A 14,844-nucleotide genomic window follows, 5' to 3' on the forward strand; every position below is an offset into this window, starting at 1 on the left:
GGAAACCCATAGTAGTGTATTATATAGGGAAACCCATAGTAGTGTATTATATAGTGTACTATATAGTGAAACTCATAGTAGTGTATTATATAGGGAAACCCATAGTAGTGTATTATATAGTGTACTATATAGTGTAACCCATAGTAGTGTATTATATAGGGTACTATATAGTGAAACCCATTGTAGTGTATTATATAGTGTACTATATAGGGAAACCCATAGTAGTGTATTATATGGTGTACTATATAGGGAATCCCATATTAGTGTATTATATAGGGAAACCCAAAGTAGTGTATTATATAGGAAAACCCATAGTAGCGTACTATATAGTGAAACCCATATTAGTGTATTATATAGTGTACTATATAGTGAAACTCATAGTAGTGTATTATATAGTGAAACTCATAGTAGTGTATTATATAGTGAAACCCATAGTAGTGTATTATATAGGGAAACCCATAGTAGTGTACTATATAGTGAAACCCATAGTAGTGTATTATATAGGGAAACCCATAGTAGTGTATTATATAGTGTAACCCATAGTAGTGTATTATATAGCGTACTATATAGTGAAACCCATATTAGTGTATTATATAGTGTACTATATAGGGAAACTCATAGTAGTGTATTATATAGTGTACTATATAGTGAAACTCATAGTAGTGTATTATATAGGGAAACCCATAGTAGTGTATTATATAGTGAAACTCATAGTAGTGTATTATATAGGGAAACCCATAATAGTGTATTATATAGTGTACTATATAGGGAAACCCATAGTAGTGTATTATATAGTGTACTATATAGTGAAACTCATAGTAGTGTATTATATAGGGAAACCCATAGTAGTGTACTATATAGGGAAACTCATAGTAGTGTATTATATAGTGTACTATATAGTGAAACTCATAGTAGTGTATTATATAGGGAAACCCATAGTAGTGTATTATATAGGGAAACCCATAGTAGTGTATTATATAGTGTACTATATAGTGAAACTCATAGTAGTGTATTATATAGGGAAACCCATAGTAGTGTATTATATAGTGTACTATATAGTGAAACTCATAGTAGTGTATTATATAGTGAAACCCATAGTAGTGTATTATATAGGGAAACCCATAGTAGTGTATTATATAGGGAAACCCATAGTAGTGTATTATATAGTTAAACCCATAGTAGTGTATTATATAGTGTACTATATAGTGAAACCCATAGTAGTGTATTATATAGTGAAACCCATAGTAGTGTATTATATAGTGAAACCCATAGTAGTGTATTATATAGTGTACTATATAGTGAAACTCATAGTAGTGTATTATATAGGGAAACCCATAGTAGTGTATTATATAGGGAAACCCATAGTAGTGTATTATATAGTGTACTATATAGTGAAACTCATAGTAGTGTATTATATAGGGAAACCCATAGTAGTGTATTATATAGTGTACTATATAGTGAAACTCATAGTAGTGTATTATATAGTGAAACCCATAGTAGTGTATTATATAGGGAAACCCATAGTAGTGTATTATATAGGGAAACCCATAGTAGTGTATTATATAGTTAAACCCATAGTAGTGTATTATATAGTGTACTATATAGTGAAACCCATAGTAGTGTATTATATAGTGAAACCCATAGTAGTGTATTATATAGTGAAACCCATAGTAGTGTATTATATAGTGTACTATATAGTGAAACTCATAGTAGTGTATTATATAGTGAAACCCATAGTAGTGTATTATATAGTGTACTATATAGTGAAACCCATAGTAGTGTATTATATAGTGAAACCCATAATAGTGTGTTATATAGTGTACTATATAGGGAAACTCATAGTAGTGTATTATATAGTGAAACCCATAGTAGTGTACTATATAGTGAAACCCATAGTAGTGTATTATATAGTGTACTATATAGTGAAACCCATAGTAGTGTATTATATAGTGAAACCCATAATAGTGTGTTATATAGTGTACTATATAGGGAAACTCATAGTAGTGTATTATATAGTGAACATGATACCAGTCTCTCTTTGGTTGTGGTGAGAATATATTTATTAATATTCAAATTACACAACTACTAACTAACAGAAATATAGTCTGACAAAACATCTCCACTGCTTTCCTTGAAGTGCTGTTCTATACACCATGTCAGACCTCTAGAAACTCTCTCTATTTGGACAGTGAACCTACACTGACCCCAAAATATATAAACACAACATGTAAAGTGTTGGTCCCATGTTTCATGAGCTGAAATAAAAGATCACAATATATATTTTCCATATGTACAAAAAGCTTATTTCTCTCATATTTTGTGCACAAATTTGTTTATATCTGAAATAGCTGAAATAAAATCTCAGAACTGTTCCATGAGCACAATTATTTTTTCTTCCTCTCCAATGTTGTGCACAAATGTGTTTACATCCCTGTTAGTAAGCGATTCTCCTTTGTGAAGATAATCCATCCACCTGACAGGTGTGGCATAATCAAGAAGCAGATTAAACAGCATGATCATTACACAGGTGCACCTTGTGCTGGGGGCAATAAAAGGCCACTCTAAAATGTGATGTTTTGTGACACAACACAATGCCACAGATGTCTCAAGTTGAGGGAGCCTGCAATTGGCATGCTGACTGCAGGAATATCCACCAGAGCTGTTGCCAGAGAATTTAATGTTAATTTCTCTACCATAAGCCGTCGTTTTAGAGAACTTGTCAGTACGTCCAACCGGCCTCACAACCGCAGACCACGTGTAACCACGACAACCCAGGGACCTCCACATCCGGCTTCTTCGCCTGTGGGATCATCTGAGACCAGCCATCCGGACAGCTGATGAAACGGTGGGTTTTCACAACTGAAGAATTTATGCGCAAACTGTTTGAAACCGCCTCAGGGAAGCTGCGCTATCTGTGACCAACAGATTCATATCTGTATTCCCAGTCACGTGAAATCCATAGATTAGGGTCTAATTAATTTAAATAAATTGACTGATTTCCTTATATGAACTGTAACTCTTTGAAATCGTTGCAAGTTGCGTTTATATTTTTGTTCAGTGTAAACATTTATTTTGGCTCGTCATCAAGCTCGAGGCCCTGGGTCTCAACCCCGCTCTGTGCAACTGGGTACTGGACTTCCTGACGGGCCGCCCCCAGGTGTTGAGGGTCGGTAACAACATCTCCACCCCGCTGATCCTCAACACTGGAGCCCCACAAGGGTGCGTTCTGAGCCCTCTCCTGTACTCCCTGTTCACCCACGACTGCGTGGCCACGCACGCCTCCAACTCAATAATCAAGTTTGCGGACGACACTAGTGGTAGGCTTGATTACCAACAACGACGAGACGGCCTACAGAGAGGAGGTGAGGGCCCTCGGAGTGTGGTGTCAGGAAAATAACCTCACACTCAACGTCAACAAAAATAAGGAGATGAACGTGGACTTCAGGAAACAGCAGAGGGAACACCCCCCTATCCACATCAATGGAACAGTAGTGGAGAGGGTAGTAAGTTAAGTTCCTCGGCGTACACATCACAGACAAACTGAATTGGCCCACCCACACAGACAGCATCGTGAAGAAGGCGCAGCATCGCTTCTTCAACCTCAGGAGGCTGAAGAAATTCAGCTTATCACCAAAAACACTTACAAACTTCTAGATGCACAATCGAGAGCATCCTGTTGGGCTGTATCATCGCCTGGTACGGCAACTGCACCGCCCTCAACCGTAAGGCTCTCCAGAGGGTGGTGAGGTCTACACAACGCATCACCGGGGGCAAACTACCTGCCCTCCAGGACACCTACACCACCCGATGTCACAGGAAGGCCATAAAGATCATCAAGGACATCAACCACCCGAGCCACTGCCTGTTCACCCCGCTATCATCCAGAAGGCGAGGTCAGTACAGGGGCATTAAAGCTGGGACCGAGAGACTGAAAAACAGCTTCTATCTCAAGGCCATCAGACTGTTAAACAGCCACCACTAACATTGAGTGGCTGCTGCCAACATACTGACTCAACTCCAGCCACTTTAATAATGTAAAAATTGAATGAGAAAATGTATCACTAGCCACTTTAAACAATGCCACTTTATATAATGTTTACATACCCCACATTACTCATCTCATATGTATATACTGTCCTCGATACCATCTACTGTATCTTGCCTATGCCGTTCTGTACCGTCACTCATCCATATATCTTTATGTACATATTCTTCATTCCTTTACACTTGTGTCTATAAGGTAGTAGTTTTGGAATTGTTAGTTAGATTACTCGTTGGTTATTACTGCATTGTCGGAACTAGAAGCACAAGCATTTCGCTACACTCGCATTAACATCTGCTAACCATGTGTATGTGATCAATAACATCTGCTAACCATGTGACCATTAACATCTGCTAACCATGTGTATGTGATCAATAACATCTGCTAACCATGTGTATGTGATCAATAACATCTGTTAACCATGTGTATGTGATCAATAACATATGATTTGATTTATACTCCAGCTTTTTGGATTTGTGATCAAATGTTTACTTGTATTTCAGTTAATTTTATGTCCAACAGCAATGAATGGTAAATAATGTATTGTGTCATTTTAGAGTCACTTTTATAGTAAATAATAATAGAATATGTTTCTAAACACTTCTACATTCATGTGGATGTTCCCATGATTACAGATAATCATGAATGAATGCTAATCTGTCACCATTACCAGTAACAAGGGAGGTTAGCATTTTTGCTAATCTCTCACCATTATCAATAACAGGGGAGGTTAGCATTTTTGCTAATCTCTCACCATTATCAATAACAGGGGAGGTTAGCATTTTTGCTAATCTCTCACCATTATCAATAACAGGAGAGGTTAGCATTTTTGCTAATCTCTCACCATTATCAATAACAGGGGAGGTTAGCATTTTTGCTAATCTCTCACCATTACTAATAACAAGGGAGGTTAGCATTTTTGCTAATCTCTCACCATTACTAATAACAGGTGAGGTTAGCATTTTTTTTTGGGGGGGGGTGGGGGGGGGTTGTACTATATTTAAACTCATCATTATTCATCCATTAATTTCTATTGGGCACATCATAATACAAAACACAATCAAAACAAACGGCAAATGCATCCAACAAGTTTGTAGTCACACAAGCTTAGTGGTCAATGTGTGCTATGAATATGGTACCAAAAATACTAAACCTTTGACAAAAAAAATGTTATGAACTATAAGTGAATTTGTCCAAACAGCCTACTTATCAAACCTTCAAATAGGGATACTAGATACATGAAGCGCATTTAATTTCTGAACGGTAAAAACAGACATGTATGAAAATACCCTCAAATAAAAAGGGGGCCATTCTGTCACCTCATAAAAACCTCTTGGATCTCAAATCCAAAACGCTGGAGTATTACGGCGAATTCAACGTTTTAGCTTCACTGTCCAAATAAATACGTAAGGGGAGTGTACATCCTTCATACACGTGCATACATAGTCATTATTACCAGACAATATTGTATGTTGTCCATACTATATACAGAACACACACACACTTTCATTAGTACTTGATATTGTGACCAGGGCCAATTGGAAAAACTGTTTTAAAGAGGACATTGTATTATTTATTTGTACTCCCCGACGAAGGCCATGCAGCCGAAACGTGTCGGATTTTTAAAACTGTAGTTTTGGTGTAAAATCGGTTGTAGTCTGATTGTAGTTGGGCTGTAGTTTTGGTGTAAAATCGGTTGTAGTCTGATTGTAGTTGGGCTGTAGTTTTGGTGTAAAATCGGTTGTAGTCTGATTGTAGTTGGGCTGTAGTTTTGGTGTAAAATCGGTTGTAGTCTGATTGTAGTTGGGCTGTAGTTTTGGTGTAAAATTGATTGTAGTCTGATTGTAGTTGGGCTGTAGTTTTGGTGTAAAATCGGTTGTAGTCTGATTGTAGTTGGGCTGTAGTTTTGGTGTAAAATCGGTTGTAGTCTGATTGTAGTTGGGCTGTAGTTTTGGTGTAAAATCGGTTGTAGTCTGATTGTAGTTGGGCTGTAGTTTTGGTGTAAAATTGATTGTAGTCTGATTGTAGTTGGGCTGTAGTTTTGGTGTAAAATCGGTTGTAGTCTGATTGTAGTTGGGCTGTAGTTTTGGTGTAAAATCGGTTGTAGTCTGATTGTAGTTGGGCTGTAGTTTTGGTGTAAAATCGATTGTAGTCTGATTGTAGTTGGGCTGTAGTTTTGGTGTAAAATCGGTTGTAGTCTGATTGTAGTTGGGCTGTAGTTTTGGTGTAAAATCGGTTGTAGTCTGATTGTTGTTGGGCTGTAGTTATGGTGTGCTGACAGGCGATCCCTTGAGACTGTTGAGAGCTGCGTGGATCCGGAAGTGAAGCCTGGACTCCATGGAGTAGTCCTTGTAGTTCAACCTAGTCACACACACACACACACACACACACACACACACACACACAGTATTTTATTACAATATTAGTGTAACTGACAGAAGAACGTGGGCGTCTGTATCTCAGATGGTAGAGGCGGTAAGGTAGCCTAGTGGTTAGAGTGTGGAGGCGGCAGCGTAGCCTAGTGGTTAGAGTGTAGAGGTGGTAGGGTAGCCTAGTGGTTAGAGTGTAGAGGCGGTATGGTAGCCTAGTGGTTAGAGTGTAGAGGCGGCAGGGTAGCCTAGTGGTTAGAGTGTAGAGGCGGTATGGTAGCCTAGTGGTTAGAGTGTAGAGGTGGCAGGGTAGCCTAGTGGTTAGAGTGTAGAGGTGGTAGGGTAGCCTAGTGGTTAGAGTGTAGAGGTGGCAGGGTAGCCTAGTGGTTAGAGTGTAGAGGTGGCAGGGTGGCCTAGTGGTTAGAGTGTAGAGGAGGTATGGTAGCCTAGTGGTTAGAGTGTAGGGACGGTATGGTAGCCTAGTGGTTAGAGTGTAGAGGCGGCAGCGTAGCCTAGTGGTTAGAGTGTAGGGGCGGCAGCGTAGCCTAGTGGTTAGAGTGTAGAGGTGGTAGGGTAGCCTAGTGGTTAGAGTGTAGAGGTGGCAGGGTAGCCTAGTGGTTAGAGTGTAGAGGTGGCAGGTAGCCTAGGGGTTAGAGTGTAGAGGCGGCAGGGTAGCCTAGTGGTTAGAGTGTAGAGGCGGCAGCGTAGCCTAGTGGTTAGAGTGTAGAGGCGGCAGCGTAGCCTAGTGGTTAGAGTGTAGAGGCGGCAGCGTAGCCTAGTGGTTAGAGTGTAGAGGCTGTATGGTAGCCTAGTGGTTATAGTGTATGGGCGGTATGGTAGCCTAGTGGTTAGAGTGTAGAGGCGGCAGCGTAGCCTAGTGGTTAGAGTGTAGGGGCGGTATGGCAGCCTAGTGGTTAGAGTGTAGAGGCGGTATGGTAGCCTAGTGGTTAGAGTGTAGGGGCGGCAGGGTAGCCTAGTGGTTAGAGTGTATGGGCGGCAGGGTAGCCTAGTGATTAGAGTGTATGGGCGGTATGGTAGCCTAGTGGTTAGAGTGTAGAGGCGGTATGGTAGCCTAGTGGTTAGAGTGTAGAGGCGGCAGCGTAGCCTAGTGGTTATAGTGTATGGGCGGTATGGTAGCCTAGTGGTTAGAGTGTAGAGGCGGCAGCGTAGCCTAGTGGTTAGAGTGTAGGGGCTGTATGGTAGCCTAGTGGTTAGAGTGTATGGGCGGTATGGTAGCCTAGTGGTTAGAGTGTAGAGGCGGCAGGGTAGCCTAGCGGTTAGAGTGTAGGGGCGGCAGGGTAGCCTAGTGGTTATAGTGTATGGGCGGTATGGTAGCCTAGTGGTTAGAGTGTAGAGGCGGCAGCGTAGCCTAGTGGTTAGAGTGTAGGGGCGGCAGGGTAGCCTAGTGGTTATAGTGTATGGGCGGTATGGTAGCCTAGTGGTTAGAGTGTAGGGGTGGCAGGGTAGCCTAGTGGTTAGAGTGTAGGGGCGGTAGGGTAGCCTAGTGGTTAGAGTGTAGAGGCTGTATGGTAGCCTAGTGGTTAGAGTGTAGAGGCGGTATGGTAGCCTAGTGGTTAGAGTGTAGAGGCGGTATGGTAGCCTAGTGGTTAGAGTGTAGAGGCGGTATGGTAGCCTAGTGGTTAGAGTGTAGGGGCGGTATGGTAGCCTAGTGGTTAGAGTGTAGAGGCGGTATGGTAGCCTAGTGGTTAGAGTGTAGGGGCGGTATGGTAGCCTAGTGGTTAGAGTGTAGAGGCGGTATGGTAGCCTAGTGGTTAGAGTGTAGAGGCGGTATGGTAGCCTAGTGGTTAGAGTGTAGGGGCGGTATGGTAGCCTGACAAGGTAAAAATCTGTCGTTCTGCCCTCTGAACAAGGCAGTTAACCCCACTGTTCCTAGGCCGTCACTGTAAATAATAATTTGTTCTTAACTGACTAGTTAAATAAAGTAGTGACTTCCATATGTCAAACGTATACAGACCGTGGCTCTGGATAGAAGTGTCTGCTAAACGGTATATTACATGTGATCCAGGCTGCGGCCCAAATCGACACCCTGCTCCTTTTTAAATAAGTACTACAACCTATTCTCTATGTAGTGTACTGAATAGGGAGCCATGCAGACAGACTTGTGGTTCTCTATGTACTGAATAGGGAGCCATGCAGACAGACTTGTGGTTCTCTATGTACTGAATAGGGAGCCATGCAGACAGACTTGGCGTTCTCTATGTACTGAATAGGGAGCCATGCAGACAGACTTGTGGTTCTCTATGTACTGAATAGGGAGCCAGACAGACTTACTTGGCGTTCTCTATGTATCGTGTGGCCTTGATGAAGTCCCCCTGTTGTTTGTAGAGTAGACCCAACTCATACAGGGTGAAGGGAATCAGGTAGTGGTCAAATCTGATTCTCCGCTCACTAGGGAAATGGAGAGAGGAGGAGAGAGGAGGGGGGAGAGGAGAGAGGAGGGGAGGGGAGAGGAGGGGGGAGAGGAGGAGAGAGGAGGGAGGAGGAGAGGATAGAGGAGGAGAGAGGAGAGGGGGAGAGGAGAGAGGAGGGGAGAGGAGGAGAGGATAGAGGAGGAGAGAGGAGGGGGGAATGGAGAGAGGAGGAGAGAGGAGAGGAGAGAGGAGGGGGAGGGGAGGGGAGGGGGGAGAGGAGGAGAGAGGAGGGAGGAGGAGAGGATAGAGGAGGAGAGAGGAGAGGGGGAGAGGAGAGAGGAGGGGAGAGGAGGAGAGGATAGAGGAGGAGAGAGGAGAGGGGGAGAGGAGAGAGGAGGGGAGAGGAGGAGAGGATAGAGGAGGAGAGAGGAGGGGGGAGTGGAGAGAGGAGGGGGAGGGGAGAGGATAGAGGAGGAGAGAGGAGGGGGGAGTGGAGAGGAGAGACGAGGGGGGAGAGGAGAGAGGAGGGGGGAGTGGAGAGGAGAGAGAAGGGGGAGGGGAGAGGAGAGAGGAGGGGGAGAGGAGAGAGGAGGAGAGGAGAGAGGAGGGGGGAGAGGAGAGAGGAGAGGAGGAGAGGATAGAGGAGGAGAGAGGAGGGGGGAGTGGAGAGGGGAGGGGAGAGGAGGGGGGAGAGGAGAGAGGAGGGGGGAGAGGAGAGAGGAGGGGGGAGAGGAGAGAGGAGGGGGGGGGGGGGAGAGGAGAGAGGAGGGGGGAGAGGAGAGAGGAGGGGGAGGGGAGAGAAGAGGGGGGAGGGGAGAGGAGGAGAGGATAGAGGAGGAGAGAGGAGGGGGGAGTGGATAGAAGAGAGAGAGAGAGAGAAAGAGGGGAGGGGAGGAGAGCGATGAGGACGGGTATGGAGAGAGGTGGGGTGAGAGGAGGACGGGAGGGGAGGAGGGGTATGGAGAGAGGAGGGGGGAGAGGAGGGGTGAGGGGAGGAGAGGTATGGAGATAGGAGGGGTGAGGGGAGAGAGGAGGAGAGAGGGAGAGAGGAGGGGTGAGGGGAGGAGAGGAGGAGAGATAGGGAGAGAGGAGGGGTGAGGGGAGGACGGGAGGGGTATGGAGAGAGGAGAGGTGAGGGGAGAGAGGAGGAGAGATAGGGAGAGAGGAGGGGTGAGGGGAGGATGGGAGGGGTATGGAGAGAGGAGGGGTGAGGGGAGGAGGGGCATCAGATACATGGTCTACACATACTGAGACAGAGAGGTGCTGTTTCGCTCTTATCAAAGATTTACGTGTTTTCTTTCGGGGCGTGTCTCGGTCAAATAAATGATCAATATTTTATTTGGACGGGCAAGCAAGTAGGACAGGCCAATAACGCCTGCCTTGGTGAGGGTTGTATTAACCCCCGCTGTACCAAAACACCTGGACAGAACCTGTGTGGGCGTGTCATACCTGGACAGAACCTGTGTGGGCGTGTCATACCTGGACAGAACCTGTGTGGGCGTGTCATACCTGGACAGAACCTGTGTGGGCGTGTCATACCTGGACAGAACCTGTGTGGGCGTGTCATAACTGGACAGAACCTGTGTGGGCGTGTCATACCTGGACAGAACCTGTGTGGGCGTGTCATACCTGGACAGAACCTGTGTGGGCGTGTCATACCTGGACAGAACCTGTGTGGGCGTGTCATACCTGGACAGAACCTGTGTGAAGCATAGCTCGGCCTGCAGTAGTCTTCCCAGGTGTTTAAGACAGAGGCCTTTTAACATCTGAACCAGACACTGGTCATCAGGATGGTACTCTGACGGACCTGGGGGGTGGGAGGGGGGAGAGATGGCAGCAGTGTATGTGTCAAGTTTTAGACTGATCCAATGAACCATTGTATTTCTGGTCAAAATGTTGTATCAACAGTGCCCAAATGTGCCTAACTGGTCAGTATATACATGTTCAAGTAAATGACTGTAAACTCTCCTCAACAACAGCATGGCATTTATCACTGTAACAGCTACTGTAAATTGGACAGTGCAGTTTGATTAACAAGAAGTTAAGCTTTCTGCCCGAATAAGACATGTCTATGTCCTGGGAACTGTTCTTGTTACTTACAACCTCATGCTAATCACATGCTAATCACATTAGCTCAACCATCCCGCAGGGGGGGCCCATCGATCCTGATGAAGTTTTAAAGATGAGTTGTGAATGTGTGTGTGTGTGTTTACTGGGGTCGTGTGTGTGTGTGTGTGTGTGAGTTTACTGGGGTCGTGTGTGTGTGTGTTTACTGGGGTCGTGTGTGTGTGTGTTTACTGGGGCCGTGTGTGTGTGTGTGTGTGTGTGTTTACTGGGGTCGTTGCGTAGCTCCTCCTCTGTCTTCTCTATGGTGATGAGGAGACTCTCTGTGGTGTCTGCTCTCTTCCCTACGATGGTGAAACCATTCCATACATACATCATCTCCTACACACACACACACACACACACAGAGAGAGAGGGGGGGGGGGGGGGGGGAGAAGCATCAGAATGGAGAAAAGTCATTAAGTGTGTGTGTGTGTGTGTGTTTGTATATCTGTGTGTGTGTGTGTGTGTGTGTGTGTGTGTGTTTGTATATCTGTGTGTGTGTGTGTGTTACCAGTGCTGGGACCACCAGTTTAACAGGGTTTCTGGCGTTGTATCTTCGTGATTTCCTCACTGCAAACTTCTCAGTAGGTATGGACTTCCCTGCTAGTCTCTGCTTCAGCCCCTCTACCTGCCTACACACACACACACACACACACACACACACACACACACACAACATATTCATAGCCAGAGCCATGAAGATTGGCAATGTATGCCCGGCCAGTGAGCTGCTATGAATGTTTTATGACCTACAATGAGCTGTTATGAATGCTGTCTGTGAACAGTTGTAAGCTCACCTGAACAGCTCGACCACGTTCTCTCCAGTCTTCTTGATCTCCTCTTCAGGCAACATAGAGAGGATAGCAGCCTTCTGGTAGACATAGATGGCCTATAGAGACACACAGGGGTTAGGGGTCAGGGGGGGTGTCTCTTCAGGCAACATAGAGAGGATAGCAGCCTTCTGGTAGACATAGATGGCCTATACACACAGGGGTTAGGGGTCAGGGTGTGTCCCTCTCCAGGGTGTGTATGTGTCCCTCCCTCCCTCTTGGACCAGCGACTCTCCTTACAGAGACATACAGGGGTCAGGGGTGTCGACCTACCTTGGACCAGCGACTCTCCTTACAGAGACATACAGGGGTCAGGGGTCAGGGGGTGTCGACCTACCTTGGACCAGCGACTCTCCTTACAGAGCAGGTCAGCGTATCTGTATGCCTGCAGCCAGTCCTGAGTGAAGGAGTGACTCCACATCAACTCCCAGTAACACAGGTGGTGAATCTGTCTCCACTGAGACTGGGCTAAGATACACTCCTCAAACTTTAACTGGGCCTGAGGGGGGGGGGGGGGGGGGGGGGGAGAGAGAGAGAGGTTGAAAGAGTTTGAGAGCGAAAGAGAGAGGTAGAGAGAGACAGATGTCTTATTTCCTGTAGTGATGATAGAAGTTACTATGTACAGAATCGGTCAAAAGTTTGGACACACCTACTCATTCCAGGGTTTTTCTTTATTTTTGACTATATTTTACATTGTAGAATAATAGTGAAGACATCAAAACTATAAAATAACACACATGGAATCATGTAGTAGAAATGTTAAACAAAACAAAGTGTACTTTATATTTGAGATTCTTCAAATAGCCTCCCTTTGCCTTGATGACAGCTTTGCACACTCTTGGCATTCTCTCAACCAGCTTCATGAGGTAGTCACCTGGAATGCATTTCAATTAACAGGTGTGCCTTAACTTCATTTGTGGAATTTATTTCCTTCTTAATGAGTTTGAGCCAATCAGTTGTGCTGTGACAAGGTAGGGGTGGTATACAGAATATAGCCCTGTTTGGTAAAAGACCAAGTCCATATTATGGCAAGAACAGCTCAAATAAACAAAGAGAAACAACAGTCCATCATTACTTTAAGACATGAAGGTCAGTCAATCTGGAAAACTTCAAAAATGTTAAAAGTTTCTTCAAGTGCAGTCGGAAAAACCATCAAGCGCTCTGATGAAACAGGCTCTCATGAGGACCGCCACAGCAAAGGAAGACCCAGAGTTACCTCTGCTGCAGAGGATAAGTTCATTAGAGTTACCTGCACCTCAGGTTGCAGCACAACTAAATGCTTCACAGACACATCTCAACATCAACTGTTCAGAGGAGACTGCGTGAATCAGGCCTTCATGGTTGAATTGCTGCAAAGAAACCACTGCTAAAGGACACCAATAAGAAGAAGAGACTTGATTGGGCCAAGAAACACGAGCAATGGACATTAGACCGGTGGAAATCTGTCCTTTGGTCTGAAGAGTCCAAATTTAAGATTTTTGGTTCCAACAACCGCCATGTCTTTGTGAGACACAGAGTAGGTGAACGGATGATCTCCGCATGTGTGGTTCCCACCGTGAAGCATGGAGGAGGTGGTGTGGGGGTGCTTTGCTGGTGACCCTTTCAGTGATTTATGTAGAATTCAAGGCACACTTAACCAGCATGGCTACCACAGCATTCTGCAGTGATACGCCATCCCATCTGATCTGCTCTTAGTGGGACTATCATTTGTTTTTCAATAGGACAATGACCCAACACACCTCCAGGCTGTGTAAGGGCTATTTGACCAAGAAGGAGAGTGATTTAGTGCTGCATCAGATGACCTGGCCTCCAACAATCACCTGACCTCAACCCATTTGAGATGGTTTGGGATGAGTTGGACCGCAGAGTGAAGGAAAAGCAGCCAACAAGTGCTCAGCATGTGTGGAAACTCCTTCAAGACTGTTGGAAAAGCATTCCAGGTGAAGCTGGTTGAGAGAATGCCAAGAGTGTACAAAGCTGTCATCAAGGCAAAGGGTGGCTACTTTTAAGAATCTAAAATATATATAACACTTGTTTGGTTACTACATGAATCCATGTATGTTTTTTTAATAGTTTTGATGTCTTCACTATTATTTCTACAATGTAGAGAATAGTCAAAATAAAGAAAAACCCTTGAATGAGTAGGTGTTCTAGAACCCTGGAATGAGTAGGTGTTCTAGAACCCTGGAATGAGTAGGTGTTCTAGAACCCTTGAATGAGTAGGTGTGTCCACACCTTTGACAGGTACTGTATATAACATTTGTATTGGAATGCACATGAACAAATATTTGTTGAAGTTTTATTTGATGTTTCACACACCTTCTCGAAGTTTCCTCTGAGCACAGCAATCCGAGCAGAATAAAACAGGATGATAGAACCCTAGGAGAGAAACACTCCCATCAGTACTCTACCATACAGAATGATAGAACCCTAGGAGAAGAACACTCCCATTAGTAATCTACCATACAGGATGATAGAACCCTAGGAGAGAAACACTCCCATCAGTACTCTACCATACAGAATGATAGAACCCTAGGAGAGGAACACTCTCATCAGTACTCTACCATACAGAATGATAGAACCCTAGGAGAAGAACACTCCCATTAGTACTCTACCATACAGAATGATAGAACCCTAGGAGAGGAACACTCCCATCAGTACTCTACCATACAGAATGATAGAACCCTGGGAGAGAAACACTCCCATCAGTACTCTACCATACAGAATGATAGAACCCTAGGAGAAGAACACTCCCATTAGTACTCTACCATACAGAATGATAGAACCCTAGGAGAGGAACACTCCCATCAGTACTCTACCATACAGAATGATAGAACCCTGGGAGAGAAACACTCCCATCAGTACTCTACCATACAGAATGATAGAACCCTGGGAGAGAAACACTCCCATCAGTACTCTACCATACAGAATGATAGAACCCTAGGAGAAGAACACTCCCATCAGTACTCTACCATACAGGATGATAGAACCCTAGGAGAGAAACACTCCCATCAGTACTCTACCATACAGAATGATAGAACCCTAGGAGAGAAACACTCCCATCAGTACTCTACCATACAGAATGATAGAACCCTGGGAGAGAAACACTCCCATCAGTACTCTAC

General features: G+C 44.6%; 1 protein-coding gene across 2 annotated transcripts in view; it reads right to left on the reverse strand.

The window, feature by feature from the left end:
• Nucleotides 1-2,037: 2,037 nt before the first annotated feature.
• Nucleotides 2,038-14,844, reverse strand: part of LOC149980722 (tetratricopeptide repeat protein 39B-like) — a 48,968-nt gene continuing 36,161 nt past the window's right edge. For both annotated transcript variants that reach the window (XM_090183326.1, XM_090183327.1), the window contains 8 exons: nt 14,039-14,098; nt 12,057-12,218; nt 11,687-11,778; nt 11,401-11,521; nt 11,117-11,228; nt 10,473-10,590; nt 8,704-8,820; nt 2,038-6,403 (listed from right to left, as the gene is read on the reverse strand). In XM_090183326.1, the coding sequence (XP_090039452.1) occupies nt 6,307-6,403; nt 8,704-8,820; nt 10,473-10,590; nt 11,117-11,228; nt 11,401-11,521; nt 11,687-11,778; nt 12,057-12,218; nt 14,039-14,098 (879 nt within the window). In that variant the 3' untranslated portion in view covers nt 2,038-6,306. The remainder of the gene's footprint in view (nt 6,404-8,703; nt 8,821-10,472; nt 10,591-11,116; nt 11,229-11,400; nt 11,522-11,686; nt 11,779-12,056; nt 12,219-14,038; nt 14,099-14,844) is intronic.

This window comes from Oncorhynchus mykiss, chromosome 9, assembly GCF_057628025.1.
Source record: "Oncorhynchus mykiss isolate SJ-2025 chromosome 9, ASM5762802v1, whole genome shotgun sequence".
NCBI lineage: Eukaryota > Metazoa > Chordata > Actinopteri > Salmoniformes > Salmonidae > Oncorhynchus > Oncorhynchus mykiss.